The sequence below is a fragment of the Melanerpes formicivorus genome, unplaced genomic scaffold (genome assembly GCF_026170545.1).
Source record: "Melanerpes formicivorus ecotype bairdi unplaced genomic scaffold, bMelFor1.0.p_v2 SCAF_4, whole genome shotgun sequence".
Taxonomy (NCBI): Eukaryota; Metazoa; Chordata; class Aves; order Piciformes; family Picidae; genus Melanerpes; species Melanerpes formicivorus.
The window spans coordinates 9,320,529-9,344,052 of record NW_027142356.1 but is presented as its reverse complement, the minus strand read 5'-3'; the positions used below and the strand labels follow the sequence as shown (position 1 = coordinate 9,344,052).

At 41.2% G+C, this 23,524-nt stretch overlaps 1 protein-coding gene across 1 annotated transcript in view; it reads left to right on the top strand.

Annotated features, from left to right (window-relative positions):
* Positions 1-23,524, top strand: part of COL25A1 (collagen type XXV alpha 1 chain) — a 348,081-nt gene that overhangs the window by 258,650 nt on the left and 65,907 nt on the right. The window contains exons 13-15 of the mRNA XM_068136899.1: positions 7,604-7,630; positions 9,675-9,719; positions 22,000-22,053. Coding sequence (XP_067993000.1) covers positions 7,604-7,630; positions 9,675-9,719; positions 22,000-22,053 — 126 coding nt within the window. The remainder of the gene's footprint in view (positions 1-7,603; positions 7,631-9,674; positions 9,720-21,999; positions 22,054-23,524) is intronic.

Genomic DNA, 23,524 nt, shown 5'->3' with positions numbered 1-23,524 from the left:
GAGTCTTTTGAGGTTTCCTGCAAGTCAAGGCCAATGCATTTTACTGTGGGGAAAAAAAAGTATAGCTGCTGGGAAAGGCTGAGAATTTCCATTTCATGTCTTAGTCCTTAGTAAACTTTTGCAGCTGAACAGCTTAAGACCAACACCTTATAAAATTTACTATGAATGTGCTACCAGATTGAAACAAAGAAGGTTGCTGCAGAACTCTAGCCACTGAAAACAAAATTACAATTAATAGTTTCCCAGAGGAGCTGTGAAGATTCACTTCATCTGAGACTTTGGCCTTGACTATTGGCCTGAAAGGCTGAATTGAAACCAGCAGCACTTCCCAGTCAGTTCTGCCCCGTTCCTGTGAGTCCATTTTGTTCATTTTAACCTAAGATGAAAAATTAATATTAATTCATTTTAAAGATGTAGCATTTTGCAGACTTAACTGCAAGGTTACACTTTTCCACTGTCATTCACAGAAAACAGCAATATTCTTTGGAAGAACACCCTCCTTGTTCTGAATATCTAGGAAAAAACAGTAACATTAGGTCTTATTTCCTTGAACAGATGCCCAGGAAGACTGTATAGGCACAAAAGTTCTAGTCTGGAAAGCAATATATCTTAAAGCAGAGGGAATTTGCATTTGGGTTAATCATTATAGTATAGTTTTCTTTTGCAAAGAGACACCTTTACCTGAATTTTGTGGTTATTCTGGAGTGATCTGTTCATGCAAAACATCTGGAAAACTACTTCCCTCTCTTTAAAGCCAATAATAGATTGGGGTTTATTCAGTGTCAAAAAACAGTTGATTCATGCACTAAACATATTTAAATTTACTTCTTTTCCAAGAAGCTGAAAACATTGCAACTTTTGATCTTCCAAGTCTTGATTATTGTGCACTACTTTGGAATATTTTAAAAATGCAAGCACCAAAATCTCTTCTATGTTGAAATTAGGAAAAAAAAAACAAAGAAACAACACCCTATGTACACCTTCTGTCCTGTTGCAGTTTATGAATCTGAAAATGTCAATTGATCAGTGTCAACCCTGGAGATTTTCCAGCACTGACTCACTCTAAGTTCTCATGAATATTCTTCAACAAGAAATCCCCACTCTTGGGTAGAAAAGAATCACAAACTCATTTATGATTAGTTTTCAAAAGGAGAAAATAAAATCAATCAATAAATCAATAAATAAAACCAGAAGAACTTTTGTATGCTATTTAAGAGTACTTATGATCTGGAAAAGCAGAAAAATTACATGGGACGAAGGATGAATCATAAGAGTCAGGACACAAATTTAATGGAAAAGATTGAAAAGCCAAGGGAACTACTGGCCTTCCTTCTTACCGTACATTTTGCTTGTTCCATGTAACATTTCAAAACAACCCTTTTGGTAACCCTAATGCTTGGCCTCCCTCTGAACTCTTTTAATCCTTTCTGCACAAAGGAATCATATATTCAGCTCTTATAGAGTAGATCTGCAGGGCTTTTAAGTGCAATGGAAACCAGGCACAAATTGCAACTAACTACTTTATGATTTGCTCAGCAGATGAGGGAAAAGCAGTGGATCTTGTCTAGCTGACCTTCAGTAAAGCTCTTCACATCAGTTCCCACAGCATCTTCCTGGATAAACTGATTGCCTGTGGCTTGGACAAGTGTACTCCTCTATAGGTTAAGAACTGGCTGGATTCCTGGGCCCAGAGAATGGTGATGAATGGAGTTAAATCCAGCTGGTGGTCAGTGACAAGTTGTGTTCCCCAGGGCTCCATACTGGGGCCAGTTCTGTTTGACATCTTCACAGTGATCTGAATGAGAGTCTTGAGGGCACCCTCAGTAAATTTGCAGTTGACACCTAGTTGGGCAAGAGTCTTGATCCACCTGAAGGTAGGAAGGCTCTACAGATGGGCCTGGCCAGGCTGGCTCAATGGGTGAGGTCAGTTGTATGAATCATGGAATCAATAAGGTTGGAAAAAACCTGAAAGATCACCAAGTCCAACCTGTCACCACAGACCTCATGACTATTAAACTATGGCTTCAAGCGCCATGTCCAATCCCCTCTTGAACACCTCCAGGGATGGTGACTCCACCACCTCCCTGAGCAGCTCATTCCAATGACTAATGTCTCTCTCGGTGAAGAACTTTCTTCATCAAAAAGGTTGCAAATCCTAGCAATGGGCTGCTCTGGATAGTGGTGGAGTCAAAATCCCTTGAAGTACTTAAAAGATGTGGCACTCAGTGACATAATTTAGTGGTGGACTCAGCAGTATTAGGTGAATGAGTGGGCTCAACCATCTCAAAAGGTGTTTTCCAAGCTGAATGATTCTATGATTCTCTTCTGGTTGTTTCATGATTCTTATAGGCACCAAAGGGGAAATACCTGTTTTCAGGGACAGCCTTGGAACTTCTTTTTTCTCGTAGAAATATACACACAATAACTCCTAGAGGCCTTCTAGGTACAAAAAGCTTTTATTTCACATGGGAACTATGGAAATGTTTTTGAAAACAGGCCTTTGATTTTTGGTTGTTTTGGGGTTGTTTTTCTTTCCCAAAGCACTGGAATAAGAGTGGTTTTGTATAACCATGAATGGCACCATTGTGGCTTTGTTTGCTGCATAACTTCTTCATTACACAAAAACATTCACTTTTTCAATATATTTTTGTTAGGTATTTTCATTTGGTGTTTGTGCTTGATGTCCATGAACTCTGATAGCTTGTAAAGGAAATAAAACTGAAAAGGCCCCAACTTTCTATTTCATACATTTCTTTGAATGTTAAGCAACTGAGTCACTAGAAGTTGAATACAAAAAACACCTTGAGAGGCTCCTGCTGTATTACACCCTGGGTTGCTCTGCTTTGAAACTGCAGCTTTAACCTTTACAGGGCTGCATTATTTCTTGTTCAGCAGCTTGCCAAAGGATGAGGAACAGAGTAAAGTTAAAAGGAAAATATAATTGTAACACTAGAAAGGAGGCCTAGGAAGAATTCTGGACTCAGAATATTTGTTCTAACTGCATTTAGGTCAGTCTTTTCAGTTGGCTTTTGTTATTTTTTTTATTAATTTTTAGTAATTCCAGGTAGTTATTTGTCAAGGCCCAACCAAAGTGTCCAGCTTCATCCAGTCATTTCTGTGATGCCAAGATTTGATATGATACAAGCTCTTAGAGGTCTGTTGATTTCAGAAACCAGTGTTTGAAGAATGGCATTCATAGTGGAAATATTTTAGCTTTTAAAATGTAATTGCTCAGAAGAATTCTATAAATATTTATTTTTTCTGGGTTACTCAGTTTTCTAAGTGCTTAAGTACCTATCGAATAATTCTCCATCTCCAGACAAACACAGATGATAACTGAACTTCTTAAGAACAACAAACCTTTTTCCATCTTCCCATTTGAAGAGCTGTCTGGATGGGCTTGTCATAGCTGCCTAGATTGCAGCCATTTGCACATGACAGCAAAGGGTTCTTCTGAAGCATTCATGGTATCTGAAGAAGTGAGAACTGCTTTTAGTTTTTACAACATTATCTTCCTGTTCTATGCAGTTCTCACAACCAAAATTGTCAGCCTTCAGATGAAGTTTCTCAGTAAATTGTGTCAATTTAAAGAAAAGTAACTTAATTTTTAAAATGCCAAGCAGTCATGGTTTCATGAACATTCACTGGAACTTTTGAAGCCTAGGTGCTCTTTATAAAATGGACATTTTAACATTAGTCACCCGTGGAGTTGATGCTGAACATCCTGGATGTTCATCCATGTTGGAGAAGAGGAGGCTCAGGAGAAACCTTATTGCTCTCTACAACTACTAGAAGGGAGGTTGTAGACAGGCAGAGGTTGGTTTCTTCTCCCAGGCAACCAGCACCAGAGCAAGGGGGGACAGTCTCAAGCTGTGCCAGGGGAGGTTTAGGCTGGAGGTTAGGAAGAAATTCTACACAGAGAGAGTGATTGCCCATTGGAATGGGCTGTCTGAGGAGGTGGTGGAGTCACCATCTTTGGAGGTGTTTAGGAGGGGACTTGATGGGGTGCTTGGTTGCATGGTTTACTTGATTAGGTAGGTGTTGGATGATAGGTTGGACGCGATGGTCTCAAGGGTCTCTTCCAACCTCGTTTATTCTATTCTATCCCTACATGGAAACTCTGGCAGCTCCCTATGATACAGGCAAAAGACAAATAGTTACTATCAACATTGTGCATTGTAGACTGATTCATTGATCGGTTTTAGAGAAGGTAGGAGGTGAAAGAACTCTATTGCTCTTGCCTTAAAGGCTTTTGTTTTACCTTCATATTCCCAGGGATGGTAGTTACAGAGGCTGAGTGAAAAATACATTTCCTGTAGTAGCAGGTTGAGCCTCCAACTAGTGAACACAACTGCTTAGTTTGTATGTGCCTGGTCACTGTTGAGCAGAGGCTTTGGGGATTAGGGGTTGAAGGTGGTAGCAGCTATCTGCACTGGGCTGCCTGAACCTCGTTGTAGAAGAGCTCTATCCAAAGTGAGGTTTAGCTGACTCTGCATTTGCAAAACATCCCTTCAGCTGCACTGGAGCAACCAGCAGAGCCCATATGCCACTACAGCTGTTAGGAAACACAGACAAGTTGAAGAAACAGAAAGGAAAACCAAAATCATCTAAGGAGTTGGTTGGAAAGCTTCATGTATTTCTTGCTTTCTGCTTCTGTCTCAAAGACCTACACAGAGATCTCAGTTGTTGGTCCTACTGCTTGTTCATCAAGCGGGCAAGACAGCTCTCTCCCCAGTACAGCATAATAACTGGGGCAAAAAGAATCCACATGGTCATATTGATTCTGTGGATTCTTCTAGAAGCTATCTGGAAATGAACTTGGTGGTGGGTTTTGTTTTTTTTAATCCCTTCATGTTCCTTGTTTTTTTCTCAAATTTCATTTACTTGCTTCTTTCCATCTCTCCAGTGTGATTCAGTGCCTTGCTCATTGAATGTAGGTAAAATAGAAAACAGCCAATTTACAGCAATTCTGGAGTGGTTTAGAGTGTTTTTTAAATGTAATTTTCTATTAGTAATTTAATTTCAGGTTTTCTAAGTGAGTGCTGGCAGGCTTATGTGAAAGAGGGATGTGAGCTCTCAGTGGATGAGCTGCTAAGATTTCAATAGCTTTGAGCTTCCTTCCCAATGCTAGGGAGCAGTACTTTAAAGAAAAATTGTTCCTATTCAGTTATATTTTGCAGTCTGAACTTTAAAGAGGTAAGAAAACCTAATCAATTATGTGTGAATTGAGATATGTATCACTTTAGATAAGCTTCTAATTGAAGTTGTTTTGCTGAACATACCTTTTCTGAAGATCCTGTGTTGAGGACTTTTCTTGCCATCAAGTGACATGGTAGCTCAATGAGCATGAGACAGAACCATTTCCAGTCAGAGAAAAGGCTCAACTACCAGAAAAGAAAAACTGCTAATTGAATAAAATATTATTAAGTATCTGCTGGTTCTTTTCTCTAATTCATTTTAAAAGCACCATAAAATCTAGGCTATGCTACTATGTAAATATTTTCTTATTCAATAACTCCTCTGGAGGAGCTGGAATGACTACAACAGTGAGGGGAAAATTCTGAGGAAAGATCTTTTCCTGGAGACATCTGCAATATCTTGAATTATATCCATCCCACAAGCTGACAGCTGCAAGCACCAGGCACAAAGTGCTCAACAGAGCAGCATATTTAAACAGTTTACTTTGGAGGATAGGATTAATAAGTGAGTGATCATTTTCCCTTCAAATAGGAACTTGGTACTGAGGGCTCCCAAATGGTAATTTTATACAGTTCAATGTCTTTGGAAGGTTTTATTAGCTTCTTAAGTAGTTAGAAACTGAAGAGGCAATATTCATTCACTGGAAATAAAAGCAGCAAGTGCAAACTATGAAGGCAGTCTTCAGTTGCTCCATGTTCAGTCTGGCCTACTGATGGAGAAAGTTTTCTGAAGACCTGATATACTGCCAAAATGCAAGAAGTTAACATGAGAAAGGTCAACAGCTATCTGTTGGCCAGAACATAAACATCTGAAGCATATTTTGATAAGGGTGACACAGGAAAAGCTCTAGTTTGAGCAATAATTTCTTAGAATTTTTAAGATGTTAGCCAGACTTGCATCTTTCTCACAGAAGAAGGGGAAAATTTTTAGTTCATCACCTGACATGGTGTTGGGCACTGAAAGAAGCTGCTTCTTCTCTGGAAGAAAGGGAACAAAACCTGTCATGTATGTTTTTAATATCCATGGCTCCTTACCCAGCAGGACACTGTCCCCTATCAACTTCATCGTGATTTTAATTTTATTTTTCCACCACCTTCAGTTTTCTTGGGGTCTATATGAAACCAATGCTTAGGAAATAGGCTGTTCTTCATTTGCCACATTTAGTTTTGCTGTTGTCCTCAGGCTTGAGATCAAATCTTGGTGTTAGAATTCAGGCACTTGTAAAGAAGACCTGATTTTCAGGTTTTCTGAAACACAGTGGGCTGGAGAGATTTATTATTTTTTTTAATTCAGTCTGAAAAAGTAGCTGATAACTCACTCATTGCCCTGGTCATCATTAGTGCTGACTGCTTGGGTATTTTCCGTTTCAGTAGTTTAAAGCTGCATTGGAACGATGTTCCAAAAAGCTTTGCATCAGCTCACCCACCAATGGTAGAGGATTCTGTCTAACTTCATGCTACCTTAAAGAATAAAATAGGCCTTGCATTTCAAAGCAGTAATCCTTTATGTTTTATGAATAATTGCCATTATGACATCAGTCAATTCTTTCTTTATTCTTTCACATATCAGAAGGATTTGGATTCTGCAGGTTTGGCCTTTTTGTTCTGGTTCTTGCTAAAGCAGATGGCCAAAATGGTTGTGAGATCTATTTCCTTCCTGCCTTCCCTCTTCACTGCGGCCACAAAACACCTGGGTACTTCAGAGATGCCAGAGGAGAAATGGGTCCTATGAATATCAGTGGGACTTTGACTCCTGTCTGACACTAAGCAGTTAAGCTTTCCTGAATTGAGGTGTCTCTTCCTGCTTTCTCATGTCACGAGGACAAAATGGCGATTTCTTTCTTCCCAAGAGCATGCTTAATGATTTCTAAAGTGATTTTTCTCATAACTTGCAAGCAATGGCACAGGTCACATCTTCAGTAAAACATAGTCATGTATGCTGCTATCCAGAAGGTGAGATTATTTTGAGGCTTCTACTTCTCTGTTTTAAAAAAAATACTTGTTTGCATAAACCTTGTTTTTATGCTACTGAGCAGATGTCTTACTGAGAACACACAACTGGCTATTAGCTGGTATCAGCAAGAGAAAAAACACAGTCATCTTAATGCTGACAGATTTGCCAGTATTAGAAGAAACAGATGGGTTGGAAGAGAAAAGATTAGGGGGAAGGGGGGGGGGGGAGGATAGTTGAGTCTTCCAGTCAGTAGTTAGATCAGTTCCAAAAGAGAAGAGAAAAGATCCATTGTGCATTTTGAGCTTAAAGTTTTACTTTTCTTTGATGTATAAAACACCAACTGGTTTCAGTCCAGTATCAGAACACTTACACAATAAGACAGTTTTAATTGGTCATTTCAGTTTAAATTGGCTAGAATCATGATGTTAATTGAATTGTTTTCCCTTTGCAGGGACCTCAGGGGCCTCCAGGACAAAAGGTATAGTATGAACAACAATACTGTGGAAGTGATTATTCCTTCAGGTGCCAAATTGCTAGCAGAAAGAGTAAATGGAATTAGCTACTGCACACTGCAGTGAATCAGTTAGTTTAGGCTCTGAATTTTGTTTTTGCAAAATGCAGGAGTACAAGGTGAGACATCAGATTTCTCATTTCCCCCATCATAGGAAGTTCAAGCAATGCAGAGCAGACTGTTTCCAATCTGTCTGCTTAACTTGCAGGTGAAAGGGTCACTATAATTTTCTTATTCATGCACTAGTACAACTAGGAAACTGAGGTTAAAATGTTGTGGAAGGTGGGGAGATAGAGTTTCTGATTAAATGCATGTCCTTACTCAAGTAGATCAGTGCCATATGACTAAAAAAGCCTGACCAGCATAAACAAAGGACATAGGTGTTGCTGATAAATGGAGTTTTCATGGTGGTATTCAGGTGGTCTGATGGTGTCTTCCTGTTCTTTCAGTAACCCAAGACCTGACTTCCTGAGCATGCTTTCAGTGTTATTTATGCTCATTAGAGCTGACTGCCTCAGTTTGATGGAGTGAGTTTAGGATTTATGGAATGACACCATTAAGGCAGTCCTAGATATATCTTCAATAACAGCTAGTAAGTGGCATTTTACCAGCATCTCACCTACACACCAGCAAGGCGAGCAATTTTCTAGTTGATTTCAAAAGATGAAAAGGTTGTGTGAAAAAGGAAAGAAATAACTTATATTAACACATGAGAAGGATGCCACCTCTAGTTTTTCTCTTCTCAGGTAATACTCTTGAAGGTAAACATCTGTTCAAATGTAAGTTTTTGAACAAAAGAAAGAAAAATTGCTAACATGTAAAGATGTAATCCCAAACTTCATAAATTGATGGAATTTTGTCAGCTGTGAACCATACAGAGCTTGTAAGCTGGAGGAGAGAACTACCGTCATGTTAAGCAACACAAGAATGTGGCATTGTAAAGCTGCACAGATGTCTAAGTTGCCTTTATAACATTCAATCTTAAGATTTGAGGAGAAGGATATTTTATTTGTACAGCATCAACAAGACCCAAAAGCTTTCAAATATCTGATAAACTTCAGCTATAGAAGACTCACTGAGAGAAGGAATTGGTATAAAGAGGATAGTTTCTTGAGGATGATGGTTTAAAGCCCCCTGACCATTGTCCCAGTCTCCTGACCTCTTTTTTTCTTAGGGTACCAGCCTTTCAAATAGAAGTCATGGGGGTTTATGCTGTTAAGGTGTTTATAAATGAAAAACAAAAAAATATGCTTTCAGTTTCCTTGCTGAGCTTTTTATTGTTGCAGAAGAGGAGAATGCTGTGCAAGCACGTGCAGTTTTCCTGCTTTCCTCATGCCTCAGGTTTTCACTAAACATCAGTACCAGCAGTCACACAAGTTCCTTCAGAAAACTTGTCCATCATGTAAAAATTTACAGAGTGGGAGCTTTGTAAAAAGATCACTGTAATGTCACAAGTCAATATTAATGCTTTGCTTTCCTTCTTTGTCTGCTCCTTGTGTTTGGCTTTTAAATTTTTGTTAGAGTAATACTGATGGAATTTCAAGGAGTAATTTGCACCATCAATTGTGGCAGATTCTCTCTTAAAAGCCTTAGATCAGCACTACCTGCTACTGAGCTTGAAGCACTAATAGGTCCAGGTGCTGTGTTTGATTGTGTGGGATCAGTCCCAAAATTTATTAACAGCATTAAATGGAATTTCATTTTTAACTGCTACATTTCTTGGGAATCATCCACAACATTACAGAGCAACCATCAACCTGAAAAGCTTGTTTCTAGAAGAGGCCATACAGTGTGACAACCATTAAAATGCACAACATGGGAACTTGTCTAATTGGTGTCAAATCTCAACTGAAAAGAGAGCTCAGCTTGGAGGAAAAAAACAGGTTTTTTCCAGAATTTATCGCAGTTACAATAAGCAAGCATTCACCATCATTTCTAAGTACTGTATTAAGAGATGAAAGGTTTCATGACCTGTTTAATTTGCTAAAGATCAGCATCTGTTTTCCACCAGGGCTCTGTTGGAGTGCCTGGTGTTCCAGGGAGAGACGGACAAGTGGTGAGTTCACTGACTTTGTCAGCACTGCCATTATTTATGTAGTTGATTAAAGCTACTCAGGGCTTGTTCACATGAGCAATATGCAAAGGTAGATTCAGAACTGTGGTTTCAACTTGGCTTCATGAAAAAGACTGTACAGTCCAATTTGTGCTCTGAAGTAGCTTTTCCTAGTTTTACTTCAATAAGCAACAAACCTAATTGACCAAGGTGAAGTTGGACCAGATTTCATGATGACTGGTAAGTTCCTGAAAGAAATGAGTATTACTGATGTGAAACTCTAGAGAATGTATTTACAAAGTAAGTTTTAGACTCTTTGTGTCGATACTGGGCATTCATACAATGTCAATACATTGTTAATGCAACCTATAAATACAGAATAAAAAGATACTGGAAACATATATAAAGAATAATGTGAAAGAGGAGAAGAGAGGAGGCTGAAGGGAGACCTCTTTGCTCTCTACAACTACCTAAAAGGAGGTTGTAGTAATGTGGGGTTTGGTCTCTTCTTCCTAACATCAAGTGATAGAACAAGAGGATATGGCCTCAAATTTTACCAGAAGATGTTTGGCTTATATACTAGGAAACTGAAAGAGTGCTCAGGCATTGGAACAGAGTGCCCAGGGAGGTGGTGGAGTCACCATCCCTGGAGGTGTTCAAGAAACGTGTGGACATGGCACTTTGGGACATGGTTTAAGGACTATGGTGGTGTTAGATCGATGGCTGGACCTGGTGATCTTAGAGGTTCTTTCCAACTTAAAAAATTCTATGATTCTGCGATTGAAGTTGAGTACAAAAATGCAGATAAATAAATCAAACAGATGTATCCTTGAACACCACCAGAAATAAATAGTAACTCAGGCAAGTCAGTGTCATCTTGCAGTGCCATCACCAAGTTAACTCATAGTTCAGAACAGCCCTCCATAAGGTGGGGTCACAGTAAAGCTGCAGGATTTCACAACATTGCTAAGGTTTGTTGGCAAATCTAGGTAGTAGGTTTTAAATAATATCCCTCCCTGACTGTAAACACTATTATCCATCTGTTGTTCTCACAGGCACTAACTTTCCAAGTGAACGTCAAAGGTACCTGCAGTGAATACCAAAAGAAAAATGTGGGATTTAGTTTGTTTGCTCTGTCTAAGCAGCAAGCAATGGCAGTGTAAAACAGTTCTTTGCAATCCTTTAGCCTGCCTTCCTCCCCAAAAGCCCTAGGAATAAAACTAATAAGGTGTTTCAAATAATTTCATTTTGATCCCTCTTTCCTAACAAAAAGGATGTATTGTTTCTAATAGCATAATATCCAGTATTACAACTGTGTCTTGACTGTGGTTATAAGAAATTATGTAGTAATCAGTTATGTAAATTTAGCGATAATGCTAGGACCCTAGTTTTTGAATAGAATATTATCATAGAATGATAGAGCTGTCAAGGTTGGAAGAGACTTTTAAGATCATCTAGTCCAACCACTTCTACACATTTGCCACAGCAACCCCACGCAGCACTACAGGCTGGGGTCAGAGTGGCTGGAGAGAGGCCAGGCAGAAAGGGACCTGGGGGTACTGGTCAATAGTAGGCTGAACATGAGGCAGCAGTGTGCCCAGGTGGCCAAGAAGGCCAATGGCATCCTGGCCTGAATCAGGAACAGTGTGTCCAGCAGGAGCAGGGAGGTCATTCTTCCCCTGTACTCAGCACTGGTTAGGCCACACCTTGAGTACTGTGCCCACTTCTGGGACCCTCAGTTTAAGAAGGAAATTGAGACACTTGAGCATGTCCAGAGAAGGGCAACGAGGCTGGGGAGAGGCCTCAAGCACAAGCCCTATGAGGAGAGGCTGAGGGAGCTGGGACTGTTTAGCCTGGAGAAGAGGAAGTTCAGGGGAGACCTTATTGCTGTCTACAACTCCCTGAAGGGTGGTTGTAGCCAGGAGGGGGTTGGTCTCTTCTCCCAGGCAACCAACACCAGAACAAGAGAACACAGTCTCAAGCTGCACCAGGGGAAGTTTAGGCTAGAGGTGAGGAGAAAGTTCTTCACAGAGAGAGTTGTTAGGCATTGGAATGGGCTGCCCAGGGAGGTGGTGGAGTCACTATCCCTGGAGGTGTTCAAGAGGGGATTGGATGTGGCACTTGGTGCCATGATTTAGTAGTCATGAGGTCTGTGGTGACAGGTTGGACTTGATGATCTTTGAGGTCTCTTCCAACCTTATTGATTCTATGATTAAATAAGGTTAAACTGAAGCAGTATTTATCTAAAGTTATAAAGTATAGTCCAACACAAGACTCCCATGCTAATATTTTCCTACCAAAGGGTCCATTCTTATACTTTCTATGAAAAAAAACAGATTCTCATGCAGTGTGACACAGAAGATACGGCAAAATGAAGACCAGAGCAGTAACTTTACGAGCTATGCTGTGCTGTGAGCTGTCTGCTGGCACTCCTGGTTTTTCTCATACAGATTCATGTTGATTTGCAGAATAGTTGAACTCAAGTTGAATGTGTGATGCAAGTCATTCCCTTTTTAAAATTTACATAGTAGAAAAGCTTTACAAAAGCCTCACTGTCTTGGTTGCCTTTTAATCTATGAGCTCGCTCTGTCAAACAGCAGCACATGCAGTGCACTAAGTTCCAAGTTAATATTTTTTCTTACTTTAAAAGGCAGTTAGTGTTAAGCTCTGTGCTTAAAATTAAGTGTGTGTGTGAATGCTTTCCTCATCTGGACAATGAAATATTTTTCAGCTGATGAATGCCAGCAATGAATTATCTTTGCTGTCCCCTTAAGCAGTGGAATAATGCGGAGTGAGGTCAGCTCCATCTTACACATCTCTCTGTAATTTTTCTTTTCCTTTCCCTTTGCCACTTTAATTAAAATAGTGGATTATGGGAGACGATTGACAAGTTTGGCCAATAGGTCTAGTAATGAGGTCATAAATTCTGAATGCATTTAGACAAATTTTCTAATCCCTTAACTTATGAACCACTTCTCTTAGACAATCTCTAGACATTAGAGTAAGTGTAATTTTACATGACCCACATGTTTTTGCGGGACTGTTGAGCAGTAGATTTTTTTTCCTTGCATGAAGAGTAGTAGCAAAATAATTGCCATGAAATCTTAATTTTCTTTGGTTGGTTTTTAGACCAAATTTCATGAAACATTACAGATAGTCTTGCAAGAGTGCTTGCATTCTTTGTTTACTCCTGAATTTGGGAAACTATGGTCACACTCTGCTTATCTTGTTGAGAACAGCAGCTGGAAAGGAGCTGCCCAGTAACACCTACAACTAAGTTGTTGGGATGGACAGAAAACTTCTGAGAGAGCAAGGAGACTCTTTCTGAGTTCTCCCCTTGCAGACGGTTGTGCAATCCACCTGCAGCTGATTGCTTCACAGCAAGATGCTATCAGAGATAGCCTTCACTTCCTCAGGCACTCAAATAGCATGAGAAAGGGATATACCTGCATGGAGAATATGAGGATGCAGTGATCTTGGGATATCAGATCCCTGCATTAATCATGTTGAAATGGCCACAAAAAGATTCTTGAAAAGTTCAGCTGTGCAAATATAGAGCACCTATTCTGGTATTTGTTAAGTGGTACTGATATGATAAGGACTCCTAGTGACAGCAGCAGCAGCACAAGGAGCAAAAGGGAGGTCCTCTAAGCAAGGATTGCACTTGCTCGGAAGGAGGCCAGTTTCTGGAGTCTGTGCATCAAGCTCTCTAAATAAGAGTTTACCCTTTATACTTCCATGGAATGCTTTTTCTCACATAGTACTTGCTATTTGGGATTTTTTACAAGGGTTTATTGCAAAGAGAGTGTGTGACCAGGCTAGATCACTTCGTTTCAAATTGCTTCAGTAATCTGACATTAGCAATCTGATAAATCTCAGAATAGCTTCCCTTCTTAATCAGTTGCCTTCAAGTCTGGGTGTGTGCTGTTCTTATTGCTTTCTTCACATTTCTTTTTTACTTCGATTTGCATGAACTTCCCCATCAGCATGTACTATGTAGGGGACACATTTTGAAAGTAGTATTATCAAATTTCTTTAGAGAAATGAGAGAGGGTATGCATGTGCTAGCATTTTTTTTCAAATAAAGTGCATAAAGGCAGGAACAATCATTAAATGTAGTTCACAAACCCTCAGACAGGTTTGTAGGCCAGCTGAGTCTTGTTGAAGACTCTTTCCACTTAATTTCAGGTAGTGAGTGGGCCAGGAGAGATTTCCAGTCCTTAAACAAACAATTTTAAGTTACTCCTGAGGGAGGTGAAAAGAAAGTTGAAAGCAGGTAATTCAACCCTGGTTTGAAATGGAAATCACAGTAACATGTCTGAGAAATCACTTTTCCCCCTTCTCTCCTCATTTATGTATTTTAGAGTAAAATTAGGCTGGATTAGACTTTGGGGCCTCTTGTGTTTCCTTATCCCCAAAATTGATTATATTCTAATGACTGAAAAATATAGCAATCCTGGCAGCCTTTCTTCTCAGGCTGAGGTGGGTATCAACCACCTGGAGTAGACAGAATTATGCATCTCACCAAAACTAAAACTGTTTCAGAGCAGCAGCCTCCAGGCTGTTTTTCCTCTTACAAAAAAGAAAAGCTGGGGCCTCCAGCCACGTTATTTTTAGCTGATTAATCCTAGATATGAAGGTATATGCCTCCAGGGCATGGAGCACTCAAGTAAGGAGAGGCACTCTTTCAACTGCTGTGACTCCTTTGATATGGACTCTGGTGGGTGATACATTTTCAGACCTGTCCTGAAGCAGTTTTTATGAGTCCGTATTGACAGATTTTTCCCTTATTAGCAGCAGAGCCCACACAGTGCTCTACACATTTAAATGCTCAGCAAATTCAGTATCACTTCAGTGTAAACATTAAGACTGTTCTTACCACAAGACTATTCAAGGATTTTACTACACTTATTTATTGAGCAGGGCACTGAAAGAGGTTCGTTGCCCAAATACAGGAAACAGATATGGTCTTTCAGTGCTAAAAGACTTGAACCAAGGTGTTCTTGTGTGCTGTCAAAATCATAGAATCACCTGGGTTGGAAAGGACCTCTAAAGGTCATCTTGTCCAACACCACTACAGTAAGCAGGGACATCCTCAACTAGATCAGGTCACCCAGAGCCCCATCAAGCCTCACCTTGAATATCTCCAGGGATGAGGCCCCAACCACCTCCCTGGGCAACCTGTTCCAGTACTCAACCACCATCATTGTAAAGAACATGTTCCTAACATCCTGTATAAATCTACTTGTTTCATGCCATTGCCCCTCATCCTATCACTGCAGGTCTTTGTAAGCAGTCTCTTGCAGGCCTCCTTCAGGTACTGGAAGGTAGTGTTTAGGTCTCCCTGGAGCCTTCTCTTCTCCAGGCTGAATAACCCCAGCTCCCTCAACATGTTCTTGTAGCAGGGGTGCTCCAGACCCCTGATCATTCTTATGGTCCTCCTCTGGACCCACCCCATCAGGTCCATGACCTTCCTATATTGAGGGCTCTAGAGCAGAACATCCTTTCTGGTTATTCTTTGAATTACCTAAAACTCCTGAATGTAATGGCAGAGCTGGGTGTGTTCTTGACATTCCTTGGAAGGAATCTTAACAACTGGTCAAACACCTGAAGAGAAGGTGAGAGGAGGATGAGCCAAGTGCTTTTCAGTGGTGCCTAATGACAGGATCAGAGTCACTGGGCACAAACTGAAACACAGGAGGTTCCCTCTGAACAGGAGGAAACACTTTCTTTTACTGTAAATATGACTGAGCACTGATACATGTTGCCCAGGGAGGCTGTAGAGTCTCCATGTTTGAAGGTCTGGACGATGCTGTCTGAACATGGTCCTGGGCATGTAGCTATAGGTGACTATGCTTGAGCAGGGAGAGCTGAACAAGATGGTCTCCAGAGGTACCTTTTAACCGCAACTATTCAGCGATTCTGTGTAAGGAGAAAACCAAAACTTCAACATGCAATCTTAATTTGAAGGCTGGATGATGGTCAGAAGAAAACAGTTTCTGCAGCCTAACACCCTTTCTGTCAGTGGTGTTAAAAACAGACTGCAGTACAAGTAAAGAAGGGCATTAGCCATGGCCAGCTGAATGTAAACAAGTATGTGAGAATAAGGATCTAGTTTTGTAGTTTGGTTTTGTTTTGTTGTGTTTTTTTTTTTTTCATGTTACTGTTGAATGTCTGCACGCATCACTCCTTGAACAGCAGCATAACAATCTTCAGCCTTTTAAAGGACAGTTATACTTTTTGTTCATCTCCAAAACCCCAACCTGTGAGGCTGAAGCGTGCTTGTATGGCAGTTTGCACTCTACTTTTAATATGTGCTTTGACTAATAAACAAATGGAAGGAAAGTGGTGAGACACTGGAACAGGAGCTGGTAGAAACCCCATCCCTGAAGGTTTTTAAGGCCAAGGTGGATGGGGCTCTGAGCAACCTGATCTACTGTGAGGTATCCCTGCCCATGGCAGGAAGGGTTGGAACTAGATTATCCTTGAGGTTTCTTCCAACCCAGACAATTCTGTGATTCTAAGTAATTAACTATAGTTTGTAACAGAAGTATTTTAAATTATTTTCATGTCAAGAAGCAAAGTCATCTTTTGGGACCAATATTCCTAACATAACACAGTATTTTACTACATAGCAATGGAAGAGCTATCAGTCTACTCATTTTCTAAATGTTAGCTGCAGTTTTGCTTCATAAGTGGTTAGGGAATTTCCTAATTGATGGGAGGTCTGTCAAGGCTTTGTTTGTTTTCTCAGTCGGTTGGGGGTGGGATATTGGTTGGGGATTTTTTGGGGGGTTGGGGTGTTTTGTTTGTTTTTTATTGATTGATTGGAGAGATAGGTGTTTTGTATTTTTGTTTCCTTGGGATTTTTTCTATGTTAGACTTTAAAGGAATTGTTGAAATACCTACACATAAAGCCAGACTGCCATGCCTACAAGACGTGCAGCATGAAAAAGAGAGGCTCACTGACACAAAACTGATTTTGCTGTGAACATTCAGCAGGGGTAGGATATAGAGTTGCTTATGTGCTGTACATTTTTATTTCACCATTTTACTCTCTGATTCCTTGTATGGACAAGAAAGTAGGGTTCTGAAATAGGGACTAGAATGTTATAAGTATGACAGAAAATTATTTTAGCCCCTGCTCTTCAGCCATAATAAACTGAAAGATAATAATTTCAAAGTATGAAGCCACAAGGTCATTTCTGTGCTGTCCTTCCAGGACTGCTTTCAATCTTTCGGATTCTCAGAGCTAATTTCTGCTGTGCTAATGCCTTTGACTAGTACTAGTACAATGCCAAAAGTGTAACATTGGCCATAGGAAAGTGACCTATAGGTCAGAAATGTGACTGTTGGTGTGAACAGGGATTTAATGTGACTACATGACAGCCTGAGCTTCTCACTTTTTTACAAAGGAAATAAGAGAATTCTAAGATAATTCTTTTGTCCCCTTTTTGCAGTCTCCTTTTTGTCACAGTAGTAGCTCTCTGCATTCATAGCACTGATATGTAAACCTGGGAGGAAAGTGCAAGCTGGGGTGTCAACCCTTTGATTAGAGATTTAAGCCCCTGAAAGTGCCAGCCGACAGCAGCTGCTTTAAAATGAAGGGAACAGAAACAAACTTGTTTGTGGTGTGGGGATGAGGAGAAACAAGTGCATATTCATTGGTCCCTTCTGCTTCATTTTGTCAACTGGCAGTTTTCTTCAAGTGCCTTTCAGGTCAATCCTTTAGGACACTTTTGCCTAATCTCCAACAGCTTCAAATCCTGACTACTCATGTATCAAATGCCTGTGCTACTCCATCAGCCTTAGAGCTACTGTAGTACAAAGGAGCCTTGACAAAGGGCTGACTCCAATGGCTATTTAACTCCCTGTGAGCTTAATGCTACCTAACACTTTTTCTCTACCTTGGAAAATGCCTCACTGGAGTTTTGGTAGAACAACCATGTTTTTGGTTTACATTTTTAAATAGTCCAGATGTTGATGAAATTGAAATAGAATCATAGTATTGTTTCAAGCAGAAAAGTCCTCTAAGATTGAGTCCAACAATCAAGCTAACATCACCATGACCCATAAACTATGTCCCAGAGTATCATGTCTACACAGTTTTTGGACACCTGCAGGGATGGTTTTTAGAATGTTTAGAATGCATGGAGGACAGCTTCTTATCCCAGGTGCTGCGAGAGCCTACCAGGGGCAAGGCTATGCTTGACCTCCTCTTCACCAACAGGGAAGGACTGGTGGGTGATGTGGTGGTTGGAGGGTGTTTGGGGTCCAGTGACCACGAGATAATTGAATTCTCGGTTTTTGGTCAAGCCAAGAGGGGCGGCAAGAAGACCTCCACTCTGGACTTCCGGAGGGCAGACTTTGGGTTACTCAAGGAACTAATTCAGAGGGTTCCTTGGGATAAAGCCCTTAAAAACAAAGGGGTCCAGGAGAGCTGGACCTACTTCAATGAAGAATTGTTGAAGGCTCAGGGACAGGCTGTGCCAATGTGCCAGAAGATGAGCCGCCGGGGCAGACGGCCAGCCTGGATGGTTCATGAACTTTTAATGGAACTGAGGGAAAAAAAGAGGGTGTATCACCTTTGGAAGCGAGGGGAGGCAACCCACAGAATGTTTAAGGATGTTGCTAGGTCTTGTAGGAAGAGAATTAGGGAGGCAAAAGCACACTTGGAGCTTAAACTGGCCTCTACTGTGAAGGACAACAAAAAGTCCTTCTATAAATACATTAATAGTAAGAGGAAGGGGAAGGAAAACCTCCACTCCTTGGTGGATACGGAGGGGAACATTGTAACCAAGGATAAGGAAAAGGCAGAGATACTTAACACCTTCTTTGCCTCAATTTTTACTAGAAGGGCAGAACGTCTTCCTGACAGCTGGCCTGCAGAGCTAGCAGAAGGAGCCAGGGAGCTGCACAGTTTCCCTATGTTCCATGAGGCGGTGGTTGGAACTCTCCTTAGCAGCCTGGATCCCCACAAGTCCATGGGACCAGATGGGATTCATCCTAGGGTGCTGAGAGAGCTGTCAGATGAGCTGGCCAAGCCACTCTCCATAATTTTCCAGCAGTCCTGGCTCACTGGCGAGGTCCCAGAGGACTGGAAGCTGGCCAACGTGGTGCCCATCCATAAGAAGGGCCGGTTGGATGAGCCAGGGAATTACAGGCCTGTCAGCCTGACCTCAGTGCCAGGCAAGATCATGGAACAGGTCATCCTGAGTTCAATAACACAACACTTACAGGATGGCCAAGGGATCAGGCCTAGCCAGCATGGATTTAGGAAGGGCAGGTCCTGCCTGACCAACCTGATCTCCTTCTATGATCAGGTGACCCGCCTGGTGGATGTGGGGAGGCCTGTTGATGTAGTCTACCTGGACCTCAGCAAGGCCTTTGACACCATCCCCCATAGCAAACTGCTGGCCAAACTGTCAGCCCATGGCTTGGACGGGAGCACACTGCCTTAGGTTAGGAACTGGCTGGAGGGCCGAGCCCAGAGAGTGGTGGTGAATGGTGCCACATCCAGCTGGCAGCCAGTCACTAGTGGTGTGCCTCAAGGATCAGTGCTGGGCCCTGTGCTCTTTAACATCTTCATTGATGATCTGGATGAGGGCATTGAGTCCATCATCAGTAAATTTGCTGACGACACCAAGCTGGGGGCAAGAGTTGATCTGCTGGAGGGTAGAGAGGCTCTGCAGAGAGACCTTGACAGGCTGGACAGATGGGCAGAGTCCAACGGCATGAGATTTAACACATCCAAATGCCGGGTTCTGCACATTGGCCACAACAACCCCATGCAGTGCTACAGGCTGGGGTCAGAGTGGCTAGAGAGCAGCCAGGCAGAGAGGGACCTGGGGGTGCTGGTTGATGGTAGGCTTAACATGAGCCTGCAGTGTGCCCAGGCAGCCAAGAGGGCCAATGGCATCCTGGCCTGCATCAAGAACAGTGTGGCCAGCAGGAGCAGGGAGGTCATTCTGCCCCTGTACACTGCACTGGTTAGGCCACACCTCGAGTACTGTGTCCAGTTCTGGGCCCCTCAGTTTAGGAAGGATGTTGACTTGCTGGAACGAGTCCAGAGAAGAGCAACAAAGTTGGTGAGGGGTTTGGAACATAAGCCCTATGAGGAGAGGCTGAGGGAGCTGGGGCTGCTTAGCCTGGAGAAGAGGAGACTCAGGGGTGACCTTATCACTCTCTACAACTACCTGAAGGGAGGTTGTAGACAGGCTGATGATGGTCTCTTCTCCCAGGCACCCAGTACCAGAACAAGAGGACACAGTCTCAGGCTGTGCCAGGGGAGGTTCAGGTTGGATGTTAGGAAGAAGTTCTATACAGAAAGAGTGATTGCGCTATGGAATGGGTTGCCCGGGGAGGTGGTGGAGTCGCCGTCATTGAAGGTGTTCAGAAGGAGACTTGACGGGGTGCTTGGTGCCATGGGTTAGCTGTTTGGGTGGGTTGGATTGATTGATGGGTTGGACACGATGATCTTGAAGGTCTCTTCCAACCTGGTTTGGTTTATTCTAATAAAGGTTTATTCTAATGGTGACGCCATCACCTCCCTAGGCAGCATGTCCCAGTGCCTAACCACTCTTTCATTAAAGAATTTTTTCATAGCATCCAGCCTAAAGCTTTCCTGGTGTACCTTGAGGCCATATCCTCCTTTCTGTCACTTGATATTAGGGAAAAGAGACTAATATAAACATAAGGAAAAACTTTTTCACTGTGAGGATCCTGGAGCCCTGGAACAGGCTGCCCGGAGAGGATATGGAGTCTCCTTCTCTGGAGACATTCAAAACCCACCTGGATGTGTTCCTGTGTAACCTACTCTAGTGATCCTGCTCTGGCAGGGTGTTAGACTAGATGATCCTTTGAGGTCCCTTCCAACCCCTAACATTCTTTGATTCTGTGTGATTCTGTGATCTCCACCTCACTCCAACCTTCTAGGTACTTGTAGAGAACAATAAGGTCACTTCTCTGCCTCCTCTTCTCCAGTTGATGACCCTATTTAGAATGTAGAGTAGAACTTGCTTTTGTGGAGAATCAGTTTATGTATCTGTGATCAGAGTATGACTGTGAAAATAAGAAGGAGAAAATTCCTGTCTTAATGGAAGTTTTTTATGAAGGACTGGGAAATGCTTGTTGTGTTTGGAACAAGCCTTTGTCTTAATTCCTCTGTAACTTCTGAGTAAAGTGTTGGTTCATTATGTCTGCTAACTTTGAAGACAGTATGAAAATTGTCCACTGAGCTTCTGATATGACCTTCCTGATGGAAAGTTCTGTTTCCAATTACTATGACTTGTAATATTTACCATATTTACACAGCAAAGGGCTCATGGAAGGACCTCAGTACAGGCTTTTTCTGATCTTTATTTGGATGTTATTTGCACGTGTTTTGCAACCTCAAAAGTGCAATGCAGCTGTGTAGACGAGGGGTACCAAAGATAGGTATTTCATCTCAAAGTGGGACATACTCCTGCAGGTTTTACATAAATTTGGAAGTGTCTTTAGGATGTTTTCTGATTTATTATTTGCTGTGTGTATTCATTTGGGGGTTTTGTTTCTAAATTTGAGAAGACAAAATAAAAAGGTTATAGAAAGTTATTTATTTATTGACTCCTGAAAATTATTTATGACTCTTTGAACAGTTGAAGAGCATGCATACTATCCATCAAACATAACTACAATTTGGAATATTGATGCAATGCTGAAAATTTTAAAGTATTTTAAACGTATTTTTCAGCCAGTGCTATAAGAGTATCAAAAGTGGACAAGTAAGGTATATTAATAAATAAATAAATAAATAGGATATCTGTCCTTCCAAACGCTTCCATTTCTGGAAGGGGTCCTTCCTATTTTTCTTCATTATCTGCCTTCCACATGTCACCGGGAGCACAAATGTCAAAATAATTTCATATCAGCTTTTTTTTTACAGTATTTCTAAGCTGTGGAAAATGGGAAAGCATTGTCAGTCTTTTTGGGACAACAGTGCTCCTAAGTGGCCTGCTTTTCAGTACCAGGAGTCACAGTTCTGTTTACTGTTTTAGCTTGACATCTGTGTATTTCCACTACCTTCAGCAGAATTACATCTTATCCATACGGGAGTTAATTAGACTAAATACACACAAGATGATGAAGTAAGATGGTTTAGTGCTAAGCGGTGGAATATGTATTCACAGAGCCTTTTTAGATTTCGTTCATCAGTATTTCCCCAATATGAGACAAGAGGGGAATTGCTGTTGATACACATCATCATGTTTTTCTTAACCTCATCTCTTGTTTTCTTTGCCTCTAGGGTGAACCTGGTTTGCCTGGTATAGCAGGAGAGAAGGGAGCAGCAGGGCTTAAGGTTGGTATTGAAAATGGATTAAACCAAAAGCACACAGTGCATGAGCGCATGTGTAGATGACAGTCATGCTTTCCAACTTGTTTTTGTATTCTGACTGGCTTTAATGATCTGCTCCCTCCAGTGATCAGTGCTGTAAGAGGCTTTGCACATTTCACCATAAAGAAGCATATTCTTCTGCTGTGCATGTGTAATTCCAGTCAGTGGCATTGACGCATATGCATCCACTGCCAAGTGTTTGGGAATCTGGAGACCTTTTCAGAAAGGCTTTGTTTATGCTCCTTACAATATATTTCAGGCTTCTTTTCAAGAACTACTGTGGTCAATTCTTTGATGAATGTCAGGGTTAAGTCTTGAGGGCTGATCTTGCTTTTATAGAAGTCAGCAACAAGCCTCATTAGGAGCATGTGTCAGCCTGTATCTGTTACATCAGAATGTCTCTTTGCACATATTGCTGAATAATTTGCTCTGCTGTTTTAATACTGAACAAGTGAAATACAACAGAAAGCTTATGACAACTTCATTTAAAAGGAAGCTCAATGTGTCTGAGATGATGGGATCTGTGGGCCTCTTGGAAAGACTAATGCTACATTCTAATCCCATCAGCTGTGAGAGTGTGTCTTTGGTGCACATGTGCTCCTCAGCTGATTCTGTGTATCACTCTGCTGCTGACAGACATGCAATGCAGACTTTTTACATATGCTGACTGGCTGCTTGTCCATCAAGAACAAAAACAAACCATCTGGGAGCGTGACCTTTTCTTACTTTGTATACAGAAGCGGCCAAATTATGGCAATTTATGTCTAATTCATGTTCACAGCTGTAGTCTTTGAGTTGCCTAGCAACCGCCAGCCATCAGAAGGGCCATGCTGCAGTTCTGAGCCAGAAATGCAAAGATGAGCTTTCAGGGTCAGGTTGGTGTCCAAAAGTGCATTTGCCATTGAGCCAGTTTCACAAGCAAGTTATAATTTTGAAAAGTAGTGGCTACAAGCCATCTTTGGGCTACAGAAAATGTGAGGAGCACCAAAAGGTCTTTTCCCTAAATCAATTATAAATTAGTTCAAGAGAATTAAGGCATTTCATCTCTCCTGAGAAGACTTTCCCTTCACATTCAGCTTTTGAACATTTTCTTTTTTTCATTCCCCAAATAAGGAGTATCAAATATGAGGGCCACCTAAGTCCTAGAAAACCACTTCAGACAGGTGAATTCCTGGTCATCAGGGATTAATCTAGGACAAAATGGAGGTACAAAGTAGTTGTGTGCAAATTATTAAGGTGTAAAATTATGCTGAAGTTATATTGTTTATTGAGTTCTATTACATGCATATATTTTATTATTTATTGGAGATTTTCTTGTTGGATTTCATCACCTGAAACAGTGTCATCAGCAGTGACAAAATAATAATTGGCTTATTAGTGATAATAACGCTTGCATTTTGATTTTTGTTTGTGTTAGTAACTTACAACTTCTTTG